Here is a 14547-nt window from a genome sequence, read left to right on the forward strand (position 1 = left end):
ACGGCTGCCTGTGAGGAGTGTTGAGCGCACAAGAAAAAGGGAACATTGGGCCGCACATGCGACACGGCAATTACACCGCCAAGCCATTAAGGCGTATGGCGCTCGGGTTTTTTCCCCGTGGTACCTCTTCGTGGTGTTGTGTGAAAGTTTGGGGCGTAGTGAAACTTACAGAAATCGAAAATAATCAACATGTGTAGTGTTGGCTGTGTGTGTGTGTGTGTGTGTGTGCAAAGTTACGAAGAGAGCACATCACCAGATAAATACATAATGTGCCGAAAAGGCAGACGGACCAGGAAACACACGCCTTTAAGAGAAAAGCGGAGGGCTAAAAATATGAATCAAGCACTACTGAACATAGTAACACGAGGTACACCCAAAACGTCCTCATCCCCAGACGCCCTCCACCGGCGGCGGTGAGAGCTGCGAAGCGCCGACTGAGATTCTGTGTCACGAAAAGAACATCAGGAACACTGCATCTCATCACAGCGAAGTGCGGTGCTGCGTCATCTGTGTTTCGTTTAGAGCAAACCTGACACATCGCATGCGGCTGAGTCTGCTTACTCGACCACGTCTAACAGCAAACCTACGCCGGCGATCACCCACTTGCGTGAAGGCTGCTTGCTCTTGAGGAAAAAGCCGACCACGAAGCCGGGGCCACGTGCCTGTGTCTTGTACATGGGGCATTCGTACTGGTCGCGCCGATCGATCTTGGTCAACGGCAGGGAGCGGACCTGCATGATAGGCATCTTTGGATACAATTCCTTGAGACGGCTATCTTCGATGCAGCCAGCCGTGCCATCCCAGCGAGCCCCCTCCATTGCCAACCCAGTTACGTAGCAGCCGTCGCGCGCGTTGGACTCGATTTGGTCGGCAGACTTCTTCAGCACATCCACTACCAGCGCCATCTGGTCGAGATCAAAGCTGTTAACGATAGAGGTGGTCTGCATGATGGCGGTCAAAAACGACATTGGGTTGAAAAACAAGGCGATGTTGGTCACCTTTGGCGTCTGGAGATCGACATTCCAGCCTATTAGCTGCTCATTGCGCATTATGAAGTTCTCCACCCACGAACCCAGCATGCGCTGTGACATGAAGGACACCCGCGCCCACCGCTCCGGCATTTTATCCAGGTAGATCTGATCGAACAGCTCCTGCATGGCGGTACTCATCGATAGCGCACCCTTCAGGCCAAGGTTCAGCTCATCCAGCGACATACGCAGGGTCTCAATCAAGACATTCATGCGCTCACTCTCTTGGTAGAAAACGTGCTGTTGTGGCGAGCGGTCGTCCTCGAGGCGCTCTGACAAGTCCTGCAGGTTGTGCGGCTCCGGCAAGCGCTCGCGGATCTCGTCTATCTTCTGCTGCACAATGTCCTGCGGGCTCAGCATGTCCCCGCCACTGTGCTTCTTGGGCTGGAGTTCATTGATAGTCTTGAAGAGGACATCGGCCTGCATTGTACGGTAATTGATCTCCGCGTTGGGGTGCAGCCCGTACAGCAGCGGCGACTCAGTCGGGAAATCGTCAGCCGACGTTAGCCACTGCATATACTCCTGATAACTCGCCGGTGCCGGCACTGAGACGCCGGGAGCCAGCTGCAGACCATCGCAGCACTCTGCAATGATGAAGCTCTGCAGGTACGCCATGGATAGAACGCGATCCCAGTCGTCTGTGATGTGGCCACCGTACATGATCTCACCAAACACGTAGCGCAAATCCTCCCACGGGACTTTGGGGCGGTCCTCAATGTAGTTCGCCGCAACCTCCATGCACGTCGTGAGATCGCCGGCGTTGAACGGGTAGGCGCGGTTCCAGCCCAGCGGGCCGAACTTCTTCCGCTCCACAACGACTGCGTGGAAAAAGCACATGGAGAACATGATGCAACGATATTCAGTCGGTTTCGCGCTCTTCTCCCACGGCTCGTCGCTGAAGTTACTTATAGCACGGACAATATTCTGTCGAATGCCTGTTGGTGGCTCCGAGGTCAGCTTCACTGAACGCTGCAGGATACCAATAGGAATTACTTGCGACGGCTCCGCGCTGAGGAAAACGCGGAAGTCTGGGTGCCCCTTCACGCCGTCGAACTGAATCTCGTCGTCGTCGACCACAATTGCGTCCTCCTCCTTCACCCGCGGCGCCTTTTGCCCGTCACCCTCGGCATCCTCCTCGTCTGTCTCTCCCTCGTCATCCTCGCCGTGTGCGGACTCCGACTTAACCTCGGCATCCTCGTCGTCGTGCGGCTCGTTGTCGGCGTCGTACCCCGCTGCAGCAAGGCGCTCACCGGCCTTTCGCTCGGCGATCTCCTTGCGAAGCTGCGCAACGCGTGTGTACGCCTCGGCGTAGGTGTCAAGGCGACGTTCCAGCGAGCGCAGCCACTTCTCGACAAGGTGAATGTTCGACAGTAACGCCCATCCGCCCTCGGCGAAGCACTTCTCAAGCGCGCGGTCCGCCACCACCTCCTGACCCTGACCCAGTGACACGTTAAAGAAGTTCTCTTTGTCGTACGTGTAGCCCAGCTTGCGGCCTAGCTCTTCGACTGACTTGACTGGGTCGACACCAGGAGACAAGATGAAGAAGAGCGGCGTTGTCGTGCTCGAGTTCTGGTACGAGACAGAGATGTCAACTGCCTGATCGGACACGAAAAAGCGGCCGATGCTGTTGGCCACAAACGTCTCCAACGCTGCTGTCAGGCGATCCGGTCGCAAGCAACGCAACACTAGGAGGCGTTCGAAGTTCGAGAGGTTCTTCCACTCGCCGGGCATCTTTTCCAGCTCTGGCTTCTCGAGCTCACAGTACTGGAACCATCGATTGTTCTCGGCCAAGTCAGCCGGCAGCAGGTTGAACGCTGGCGTCGAACCCTCTACCTCCGCCAGCGCCTGTACCGCATCCCAGTTTGGCTGCGTACACCACCCCGCGACTGTTTCCGGCCTCTCTACACCTGTCTTCTTCTTACCGCGTAGGAGAAAATCTAACTGCTTCACATCAATCTCGCTGCGGCGGCTCAAAATGGCAAAGGTGAGCAGACTCGAGAAGATGAGCTTGTGGCGCTCGAATAGGCCGCGTGAAACATAGGCGAAGACGTTCTCTGTGATGGATTGGGTGACGTTCACCACACGCTTCGCAACATCCTTCTTGTTCTCCGGCTGCGGTGCACTCGCAAGAGCTTTATTGAAGACCACCATGAACGCCTCTAGCGAGTACTGATACATGTGATCGATCTTCCACAGTTGGTCAATCTGAAAGAACAAGAGCGAGCCGCGCACCGCTACGTCAGTGTAGCGAAGCCGGTTCTGTGCGATATCCTTCTGTGTGACGACGGCCTGCGCGTACGAGGCGTTAATGTCCTTCGCCTTTTTCTTGGTTGTCTCCAGATTTTCGACAAGGGCGACGTTCTCGAGGATATCGCCGGTTGCGTTTGTAAGCTCGTAAAGCAACCCGTCCTCACATTGCTGCAATTCGATCGTCATTGTGTTCATCTGTCGAATAAGCATACCGCGCTTCTTCTCCAAGTCTGGTCTCTCCTGGCTTACCACGACGGCAAGCAGCTGATCCTCCAGGCCCGTCTCCGTTACCATGAAATTGATCAGTGTCGTCTGCGCGTTCACCTCCGGGCCGTAGTGTGGATTGCCGAGCTTCGTCTGCAGAATCAGCCGGAACTTTGAGTTGTACTCCACCTCAGTCGCGCCCAGTTTGATGAACTCGCGGCCGCCCTTGCGGAACGTCTGGCGGCTGAGTATGCCATCAAGAACAGGCTCCACAAACTCGCCGAGTCCCTCGATAAGGCACGGAAGGCCCTCCTCGATGCACGTCTGCAGTGTGCGCTGCCAGCCATTTTGCGTGGTCTGCACCACCCGCAGACCGTTCTTCTCCTCACGGGTCCGAATCCATTTGATGCCTTGGAGCTGCGGGTCGATCATGAGCGGCCAGCGCATGCAGTTGGTAAGAATGGCGCCGTTTTCTGTCGATACTCGATCAGACGGAAGCCCCTCGTTATTCCATGACGCTACCGCCGCCTCTGAAGTGAGCACATCCATCGTTACGTCGAGGCCCTCCGTCATTGGAATGCCCAGGTTCTTTATGTATGGCAACCAGTCCTGTTCAAGCACCTGCTCGCGGAACGCCTTAGAGAAGGGCCCAATATACGAGACAAATGACGCGCCCAAGAGCACATCGCCGACCAGAAGCTTGGCAGCCTCCTTGAGCTTCTCAATGGTGGCACCCCAGCGCACGCTCTCATCCGACAGCCCGCTAACGAGACGCTGGGCCAGGTTCATCTTCATCTGGGTCTTCTTAGCCTTAGCCTCGATCGCGTTGGCCTCCGCCACAGCCGTGTCGTACTGGCTTACCAGCGCGCCAAGCTTGGCCTGCAGATCTGCCACCTTGTCCTGAATCTTCTTCAGCGCCGCGCGGCTGGAAACCAGACGCTGCTGTGCCTCAGCGAGTCGCTCCTCCTTCGGTCGTACCTCGCAGCGAACGACGTGGTAGCGGTTCATGCCGATGGCCCACTTGCACAGACCCGATGCAGCAAAAGACTTGTTCTTTATGATGTCCGGGTTGAAGGAGGGGTTGTTGATATACACCTGAATCTGGTCGATGCACTGCTGGGGAATGTTGTTCACGTCAAAGTTGCGCAGCTCCGTCAAGAAACGATCTACTTGGTTCATCATCTTTTTGCACTCGTTCCATGACCGCTGCTTCATCGATGGAATCGTGCGTGGATTCGCAGTGAGCACCAGCACGCAAATCGCCACCATCTGCACATCCTCTGGCGGCTTACCGAGATTCTTGAGCTCCGCAATCGAGGCCTTGTCGAGAGTATCGAGGGCTGCCAGAGCCTCCTGAACAAGAGGCTGCGCCTTGGCCAAATCCTCCTGGCACTGCTTCTCGAATGAAGTCACTTCCTCCACAATCTTGTTCGTCTTTGCCTCCTCCCTTGCTGCAATCGCGCTCTGCTCTTCCACTACTGACTTCTCGCGGCCCACTGTCTCCAGCAGAGCGGCCGTTTTCTGTCGCGCCTCCTCCACCTCGACGCTCTCTCGCTGAAGCACCTCTTGCAGCCCCAGCACCTGCTCACCCGCCTCCTTAATCTTGTCAATACCGCTCACAAGGCGCTCTGTTTGGTCGCTGTTTTCTTTTCTCCTCCGAGTGAGCAAGTCCTTGTAGAAAGCAATCAGCTCGAGGAACGACTTGGGTGTTGTGTAGGCGTGACGCTTCTCCTGCGCGTAGTACTCCTCGCAAGTCTCTGTCACCTTCGTCTGGCAGTATGCCATGAAGTCCGCGATGTTCTCCGTCATCTCCTCGCCACCCAGTTCAATCTCGGAGAGAAAGCGTTTCGCCACCGACCTGAGCGCCTGCTCCGGCCAACTCAGGAACCAGTCGATGACGGTGGTGTTGGCTAGCGCAGGGAACTGTCGACACCACGCAGCGAAGTTTTTGCCCACAGGCGAGAAGGACAGGATAATGTGCAAGTTTGAGCGGACCTTGTTAATGAAGTAGTCCCAGCACACATCCGGGTTCGAGTAGTCAGTGATACCAGAAGCCTTCACCTCGTTCGTGATGGAACCAATGATGCCCTCGCGCTCATCTTGATTGAACATCTCCGGGACATTCCCACTACTCAGCATGTCGTTCAGGTACACCAGCATATCCATCGAGACGATCTGCGTGTCGGTGATGATGAACGCAAAGGGGTACCCGCGCAGGCCGCATTTGCGGTAGAGCTCTTGCATATCGGTGCGGAAGTCACTGATGTCGTAGGTGCTTGTCACAAGAATCTGGAAAATGTCGTGGCCATTGATGTAAGACGCCAAGCGGGCCAAGGACTGTTTGCCAGAGCCACCGACGCCAACCAGAAAAGCGTTACCGCGCGGATTCGAAGTAATGCGGGAGATGCGGCAGACATGCTCGATGGCCTGGTTGAACAACACGAGGTTCATGGATGCGTAGTTATCGTTGTAATCCGCGAGCTTTTTGCGCAAGTAGGCGCCGGCCTCGTCATAATTCGTTTCGTTGTAGACATTTTCCATTCCGTCTGGGGTTGTGTGGAACGGTGCCCAGAGCAGCGGCTCCTCCATTACATCTTTCACACTCACATCGGTGAAGCCGGCGCGCATGATGACCTCCTGCAGTAGGGTATCGTACCGCTTCATGTCCGCGTCATCTGCCATGCGATCGCGGAAGGTGCGGTTGCACTCGTGTACCCAGAGACGGACCATTTGGAGGCTGGTACTGTGAAGCTTCGGGTTCGACTTACACAGGCCTTGAAAGATGTTGAACATCTCACGCATGTTCCACTGGTAGTGAAACTTGATGGCGGTCGGGAAGAAAAGCTTCGCCACGTTCGAGTGCAGCTCAATCGTGGCGTTTGTGAGCAAGGTTGTGAGGGTGTCACGGATGTCACGGGAAAACGGCTTTGTGTGACCCTGCAAAATCTGCCCGTAGATGCTCACAAGGTCGGCGCGGTCCGGCATATTCGTCGAGAACAGGGCGAAGTGGCGCAGCAAACGGTCGAGAATGGTAAAGGTGCCGGACTTGGGGTTCATCGCACCCACATACCGCACGTCGATCACCTCCTTCTGGACAATCTTGATGCGGTCGTACCAAAAACCGTAGCCGACGTGCTGCTGGAGGAGCGCCACAGCCTCCTGAGTGCCGTACTTGTCCGGCGCTGGCATGTTCATATCATCCAAGAAGAAGACCAGCTTCTTGCGATTTGGCGGACCGTAGGTGCGGCCGGAGCGCTTTTCCAGCGATTGCTCCATCACCGCCTGCAAGCCGGATGACGAGGTGCGAGCGTTGAACGAGACGACGCGGAACAGCACCTTCTCATTGTCTAGTGAGCGCAACTTTGACATGATAAGGTTTGTCTTACCCGTACCAGCGGTACCCACCAACATGACACCCCTCCCGTTGTCGACGAAAAGGCTCATCAGGTACGACATGCGCACCGTGTCGGCGGTTTGTACAGACACAGACGATAGTTGCACATCCGCATCCTGGATGTAAGGACGCACCAGCTCCGACCACGGCTTCCAGTCAAACAGCAATGCGCCGCTGCTGTCTTTGGCCTTGTCGATGTAGTAGTCGAACACTGATCCGGCATCGGAGATTTTCATGTTCGGGAATTCCTTCTTCCACTGGTTCGAGAAGTTGAGACGCATGTCGATGCGGCCATCGGAGCTTGGCAACGGGCCGCCGAAGGCCCAGATAGCGGCGAACACAAAGTACTTCTCGTACACTTCAAACGAGTTGGATTGCTTCGCCAGCTCGTCTGGTTCCATCGTCTTGAAGATACCGTCGAGTAAAAAGCAGAGCGTCTGCACTACGTTGATGTCCATCACGGACACAATCGGCCGCATGCTGCGCTTCCAGAACTCAAAGATGAACGGTACGTACTTGTCAAAAAGGTTGTCGAGAATCACCCCCTCGCGTTTTTCGCGCGACGCAATCCACTTGTCCTTGAACGGGCCCCACCCTAGATCGGACTCGTTAATGAAGATGACACCGGCCCGCGACACTGTCGCCGGCGAGGCGTTGCGCAGGTGGGAAACCTCAAAGATCATTCGCATCGAATCTGTCAATGGAATACGCTCATTCGAGACGAGCGTCAGCATCTTGTTGTCGTCCATCACGGTGTTCATCGACTCGATCCACTCGGCGTCGATGATCCCGTCCAGGACAATCCACTTCATGTTCTTCTTCTTCTTCGACTCTACAGCATAGTCGCGAAAGATGGTTGACAGAATTCCGTCGCGCCATTCTTTCTGTGGAGTGAAGTAGCCGTACAATTCGTTGGAGGAAATCGCCTTGGGGTTAAGACACGAAGAGACTGCCTTTGCCTTCCACTCATCTTGATGCAGCTTCGTCAAAGCACCTTGCAAACACCTCCAGCACTCAGTCTTGCCGGCACCGGCGGCACCGAGGATGAATACGGAGTGGCGTACGTGCAGCAACTCCTCGTACTGCACACATTTGAGGATGAAGATGTCGTTCTCGCCAGGGAAGTTGCCGTGCTCCTTGCAGACCGCCTTGCAGGCATCAACCAGATCTGGCTTGCTCTTCTTCGGTACCTCGAGGTTCGGGAAAAGTGAACGAATCAATCCCATGAACACGTAAACGTCATCCTTGCTAAGTTTCGCCATGTTCGTGTCACGTAGAGCCCGCATCAACACGTTCCGCTCGGGAAGATCAGGGTCGCCGCGCTTGAGAGCACCGGCGATGTACAAGACAGACTTCACGGCACGCAGCCCCCAGTCGTAGTGGTCCTGGGGCGACAGCAGCTCCTTGTTGAGACGATACAGCGTGACAAACTTCAAGGCGAGGTCCTTGGCATCGCCAAAGCCCTCGGCGGCCAGCATGATTTCGCAAATGTTCTTGAGATCCGGCACACACATGGCGCACGGACGGAAAAGTGACTTGATGTTCTCCGGCAGCTCCGTACGGCCGGCGTAGCCGGGGTTCATGGTGATCCACATGCCCACGGAGCGCACGATTGAGATCTCCTCATTTATGAAGCGGAAGCGCTCCTTATTCTCCTTTAGTGCGTTCAAGATGGAGCCCACCTGTGTCGCAACGACAGAGAGCACCTCAATTGAGATGCGGTTAAACTCATCAAAGCAGCCCCACGAGCCAGACATGGCGAGGCCTTTGAAGATCTGGCCGAGCGTAATGTAGTTCATCTGGTCAGAGCAATTAAAGACATAGCATGCAATTCCCATGTTACGTGCCAGATCCTTGGTCGTCTCTGTCTTACCTGTACCAGCCGGCCCGGCAGGGGCTCCACCTTGGTTCAGACGAAGTGCCTGGGTGAGGGTGATGTAGCAGCGATCCGTCAGTTTAGTGATGACAAGACAACCGCACAGGCCTATATACTCGTAGCCATTAATGAAATCGGCGTCGGCGATGCGGATTTCGTTACCTTTGTTCTCGTCCCAGTAGTATCGAAGCTGCGACTGCCAACTAAAGGCATCCACGGAGTCGACGCGGTCGTCCACCATCCCCTGCACGATGTCGCGGTTATGCACATCGATCGTGATGAGGTGCACCAACATCTTGCGCTCTGTCGATGATCGGTCGAGCAGCACCTCCTTAATTAGACTGTCGAGCTGCGACTTTTGGCTCTTGAGCAAATCCTTCATGCCCATGTCATTGCCCTCTTCAATCTGCGTGAAGGCTTGATGGACCTCTGTTGTGAACCAGATACGGGAGGCTACGATTACAGCCTGGCAGGGGTACTGGTAGATCCATTCGTTTCGCGGCTTCTCGATGTAGCCCGCATTGGCTTCTTTGATATGCACCCTCATGCTCCGCTGCATACACTGCACCAACCCCTCCAACCAAATCTCAACCGCGCCGTCGCACCTGAAGCTCTCTGTCAGTGTTACCTTTTCGCCCTGGATCGACACCATCTCCCAGACGTCCTGCTCGCTAGCGTTCGGGTAGGGGTTATTGTCAAAGGTGAAAAAGTCGACGGAGTCAATGATCTTGCTCATGTGCACAATGACAGCACGGGGGTCGGAACCCTTCGAAAGAATGTCAATGAGGTCCGTGTCCGAGACGAAGAAAAAGCGCGGGAACAGTTTGCGCTTCGTCTCCAGGTAGTCCGCCAGTGCCTTCTCGCAGCGGCTGAGGATTTCCTGAATGTAGTTGAGCGTCCCCTCCAGCGTTTCACCACGCCCGATGTCCTCAGAGAGCTTACCGGAGCAAGTGGCCTCGACCGGGTTCGTGTACAAGTGTGCCTTGCTCATAAGTAACCGGAAAACGCGGTCCGCCTCGCCAAACTCCTTGGCCTCATTTGGGAGCTGCACTTTGATGTCTTCGGATAGGACGAAGATGGGGAACAAGTTTTGCCACTGACGTTGAATATCCATCCACTTGGTTGTGCAGGTGTCTACCACCCCGAGGTCCTTCTGCCAGCTCAAGACTTTGTCGTAAAAATACTCCACAAAGCGATCCGACAGCATGGAAGAGAGAGCGTTGCTGTCGTTCTCTAGCTGTTCAACCACGTCGTCAACAGAGCCGAGGAGGTAGCAATCCAGGTGATCGTTATTCTCGTACGTGAATTCCAGCTTCTCCCAGGCGGCGATGATCTTTGAAAGGTTCGTCTCAATGCGCAACTCTTTCTCAGCTTTCTCGACGATGTTCGCCACGTCATCGGCATACTTGTGAAGACCAAGCGCGAAGAGCTTCTCGAGGGTGAAATCGGCGGCATCGGGGTTGATAGTACCTGGCTGATTTGTCGTGCGCACCAGCTCTTCCCAGTGTCGTGGCCGCATCGACGGCGAGCTCAGAGAATCGCATAGTGGAAGTGACGTGCGCATGTTTCGCACCGTCTCGTCGACACCCTTGAACACCCCCCATCCCTTTACCTTCATCGGCTGCAGTTGCAGCTGCTTCGAAATCTTCTTCGCCTCATCTTCAAAGTAAGAGACATCAGCGTCCTTAAACGTCGACCGCATCCAGTCGCGGAACTGAGAGGTGACATGAAAGTTCAGGTCCCAAATTTGCTTCAGTAGCGCCAGCTCCTGCCGACACTCTCGTATGCTCTTGAAATTCGACACGGCTAGATCGAAGAGATCCTGCATGTTCTGCAGTCTCTTTGCCTTCTCCTCGACAACCATGAAGTGGGCGAATACACTGTCGATAGCGATGTAGACCTCACTCGGTTGAACGGCATACGTGAAGAGTTGATTCTGGTGGAAGATTTCCACCTCGACGTTCAGCTCCTGCTCAAACGCCACCACGTCCTCCTTGATCTTTTCCGCCTCACGGTCCTGGACAATGGAGTTCTGCGCACGTACGTTTAGTGCCCTCTTGTTCAATGCGACCCACTGCTCCGGTGCAGGCTTCCGCAGTTCCTCGAGCTTTTCGATCTTTGCCAGTTCAGCCTCAGCATCGGGTGAAGTGCTGGCATGCGTCTTCAGCATGCCTATGGCCGCCTTGATGGGTGGGAACATGCCGCTTGTCTCGCCAGTCTCATCCTCACCCATCACCTCTCTGTTGCGCTTGCGGCAGTCACGAATCCACCGCATGACCGATTTCAATGCGTCTACGTCGCCGTCCAGCACTTCCACCTCCAGTCCTTTGTCAGCGTCCTTTATGAACGCGTAGAGCTGGCTCAGATCCGTCTTTATCTTGTCTAGGAGGTAGTCGGAGTACATCTCCTTCCAGCGTCGGCTTAGATCGCGCAGCGCCACTCGCAGCGGTTTGAGGTCAATCAGCACACAACCCTCCGTGTGGCGGTCTTCAATAGAGGAGACACGGCTTCGGATGCGTGTGTACTCGGTAATCGCACGATCGAATTCCTGCAGACCTACACCAAAGTATTCCGTTGGTTTTGCCACGTGCGCCACGGACGCTGCGGCTTCTTCTACGGATGAGCTCGGCCGGCGTGCGCCAGTAGCGTGATCCGTCTCGAGGAACTGCACAAACGCTTGTTTGCGATCCGTCTCCCAGAGAGACTTGAACTCGTCATAGACGTGGCGATACTCTTCGCACGCGGTGACGTTCTGTTGGAATAGTGACTGGATCTCCTCCAGGAGGGCCTGAACGTGCTCGTTCTGCCTCATCTCCTCTGCGTATGACGTTGAGCCGTGAACTGGATCGATCAGGCCAGATGAGCTGATAAAGCCATCCATTGTGTCGCTGAGCGCCTGCCATACTGATTTCTCCTCGCCGTCGCTTGGCATAAGCGCCGGATCAAAGCGCGACTTCGACGTTGGTTTGTCTGCTGTGATCTTGGAGAGAGACAACTTCACATCGATAAGAGGAATGCCGTCGTGGTCCGCCAGCCAGACGGGGTCTAACTGGTTCCGCAGGTTTGTGAGCGATGCCACTGCCACCTCGGCTAGGCACTCCCGTGCAACAGAACTGACGTACACGAGGTAATTCTGCCACACTGCGTCCGTGGCATTCACGATAGTGCCATCGCTTGTCGCCTTCAGTGCCTGCAGCGCCTCCAGGCTGTTTTGCGTCAGAGACCTGATCTCAACATTTCTCTCCCGCAGCCCCGCTGCGCGCGCCCCAACATAGTCGTCAAGTGTTTTGCGCAGCTCCGCCTCCGACATGGTCTTCGCCCCCGCGGCAGCATCGAGTGGAAAGAGTGTGTCATCCGCTTTGAACTTCTTCATGGAGTCCTTCATCTGCTGAATATTGGAGTGTAGTGTCGACACCACCGTGTCAATGGCTGTGACTTGCTGCAGGGCCTCCACAATGAATGCGTTGGTGGCGTCCTCGTTCTCCCATCGCACCTCTTGGAGGCCGCTAGACACAAAAGACTCAAACTTCTGGAGCTCAGCCTCAATAAGTGGACGCTCGTCGTTTGGACGGAGGCTAGAGCTAAAGTTGTTGTACGTTGTACAGAGGTAGTCCAGCTTCAGTGCCTGGTCGCGGTACACGTCACGCTTCGAAAAGATTGCACTTGCATCCGGCGGAACCTCGAACTGGCCGATACCTGCAGATTCGTACGAATTTAGAATCTCCACATAGTACACCTCGCGCAGCGTTTTCACGAGCGAGGAGTCGAAATTGACGGCAAGGCGGTTATTCTCATCCCTCGAAAGCACCGGAAGCCGTAGCTTGTCCGAGCGAATGGCGCCAACCTCTGTGGTCCACTTCTGGAACCTTTCGTTTATCGTGCCTTGCAGCAGTACCTTCAGTTTCTCATAAAGCTGCAGCGCCTCGACTCCGCGTTCGCTCTGCACGACTGATGGTGATAAGTCGACCACACGTGAGTAGCTTTCGTTGATGCGATCGAGCAATGCCTTGCACCGCACAATCGTGCTCGCGAGGGGGGGCATGTTAGGGTACGCCCCAGCAGCCTCTCCTGCGTAGTAGGCCTCCTGGGCCATGAGTAGGTCTTGATGAAACCCACTGAGCACGCCGGTTTGCTTCCTCATCCACTCCTGCTGCATTGGTGTCCTCTCTGTGAAGCCATCAAACGTATCTACAGCCTTGAAAATTTCGGCAATCGCACTGGACTCGTCAATTGTCGTGACGAGAATCGAACCCAGACGCTCCTCAAGACCGCGGATCGCGGACTTAAGGTGTTCGTAGTCGGCGTCGAAACGCGTGTTTGTGACGTCCAGAAGGTTGTAATCAACGCTGAAGAAACGAGCGACGGCTGCGTCGAAGGTTTGCTTGATCTCCTCCGCCTCCGACGTCAGGTACTGTCCTTTGGTTCCACCAATCTTCATGTTCTCCATCTTGTCAAAGAGAAGCGCTGTCTCAACCACGTCGAGGAGGTCATGGCATCGCTCGAGAAAAACATCCAGCCTAGAAAAGAGCGCTGCGTTCTGGAATTTCCATGGCCGCGCCACGGACGACACATGCGCCTTATATTGGAAGTACAGAGCCTTGAACTCGCCGCAAATAGCCAACGTGCTGCTCAGCCGCTCAATCACCTCCTTCTTCTCCAAGCCCTCAGCGAACTCGGCGACGCCGACGTAATCAGCAGCCATCTCAATCAGATCATTGCCCATCTCCCGGATGAGGAAGACAAGCCTAGCTGGGGTGTTGTAGAAGCCAGACTGCGTCCACAGCAGAAACAAAGAATGAAATAGGCGCTTGAAGACGCCCTGTGTGGCAAGCCCCAAGAAAGGAGTATGGCTGGGAACAGACATGGACATCTGCTCGAACTCCGGAATCAAAGGCTTGAGGTACTGGTAGTTGTCAAGAGACTCGTACGCGGCCTCCTTCAGTTCACCCATCAGCTGCGAGAAAGGGGCGTAGTAACTGCTCCCTGCACGCTTCAGGAGGACGAGAATCTTGAGCGACTTCACTGAGTACACCTGCTCTTCCAAGCCGGCCAGATTCTCCGACTTATCCTTCCAGAAACGGATTTCGTCCAGTGGAGACGGGTACCGGCCGGTCTGTGGTGCAGCCTCCTCCAGCTCCTCCGGAGACGACGCAATTGCAGCCTCGATTTGTGCTGTCCACGACACCACTGTGCTCTCCAAAAGGTACAGCGTCTCCTTATTCATGGCGAAATCGTTGATGCGGGGGGGGAACTGAATCGGTGGCATCGGCAAAAAAGTTCGGCCACGACTCAAGCCCACCATAACCAGCAAGTTAGAGAGCAGCCCGTTGGTGTCGCTCATCAATTCGTCAACCGCCACATCGGGAACGGTCGCGATGTTTCGTTTGTCACCCTTCAGGATCTGCACGTAAACGTCGCGCGTCACGGCACTGAGGTTCTCGAGGACGTCCGGCGAAAGGTCCCCGAAAGTGATTGACTCCTTCATTTGATTTTCATCCGTCATCTTCTCCCGCTTAATCTTGCTGAAAAACACACCCTTTTTCTTGAGCTCTTCTGGCGCCTCGATGCGGGTAACAAACACGCCAGCTGCTGCTTGATATACATAGAGGTGACACGCATCAGTAGTGTCCAAGAACTCGCTCATCTGGGCTCGGTTTTCTTCATTGTCTAGAAGCTTCTTTGACTCAGCGGGTTTCAGTTTTAGAGCATTCGTAATGCGCTGCTCCAACCACATAACGCGCTTGTCTGTCGGCGCGTCGTCCTTGTCTCCTTTCGCCATCTGAGAAACAAAGAAC

General features: G+C 55.1%; 1 protein-coding gene across 1 annotated transcript; it reads right to left on the reverse strand.

Annotated features, from left to right (window-relative positions):
• Nucleotides 1-557: 557 nt before the first annotated feature.
• Nucleotides 558-14531, reverse strand: JKF63_06358 (uncharacterized protein; the record flags this gene model as incomplete). Its single annotated transcript, XM_067902308.1, has 1 exon — nt 558-14531. One exon carries the CDS (start codon nt 14529-14531, stop codon nt 558-560), a length of 13974 nt encoding a protein of 4657 aa, XP_067758805.1.
• Nucleotides 14532-14547: the final 16 nt, after the last annotated feature.

Source organism: Porcisia hertigi, chromosome 13 (genome assembly GCF_017918235.1).
Source record: "Porcisia hertigi strain C119 chromosome 13, whole genome shotgun sequence".
Taxonomy (NCBI): domain Eukaryota; phylum Euglenozoa; class Kinetoplastea; order Trypanosomatida; family Trypanosomatidae; genus Porcisia; species Porcisia hertigi.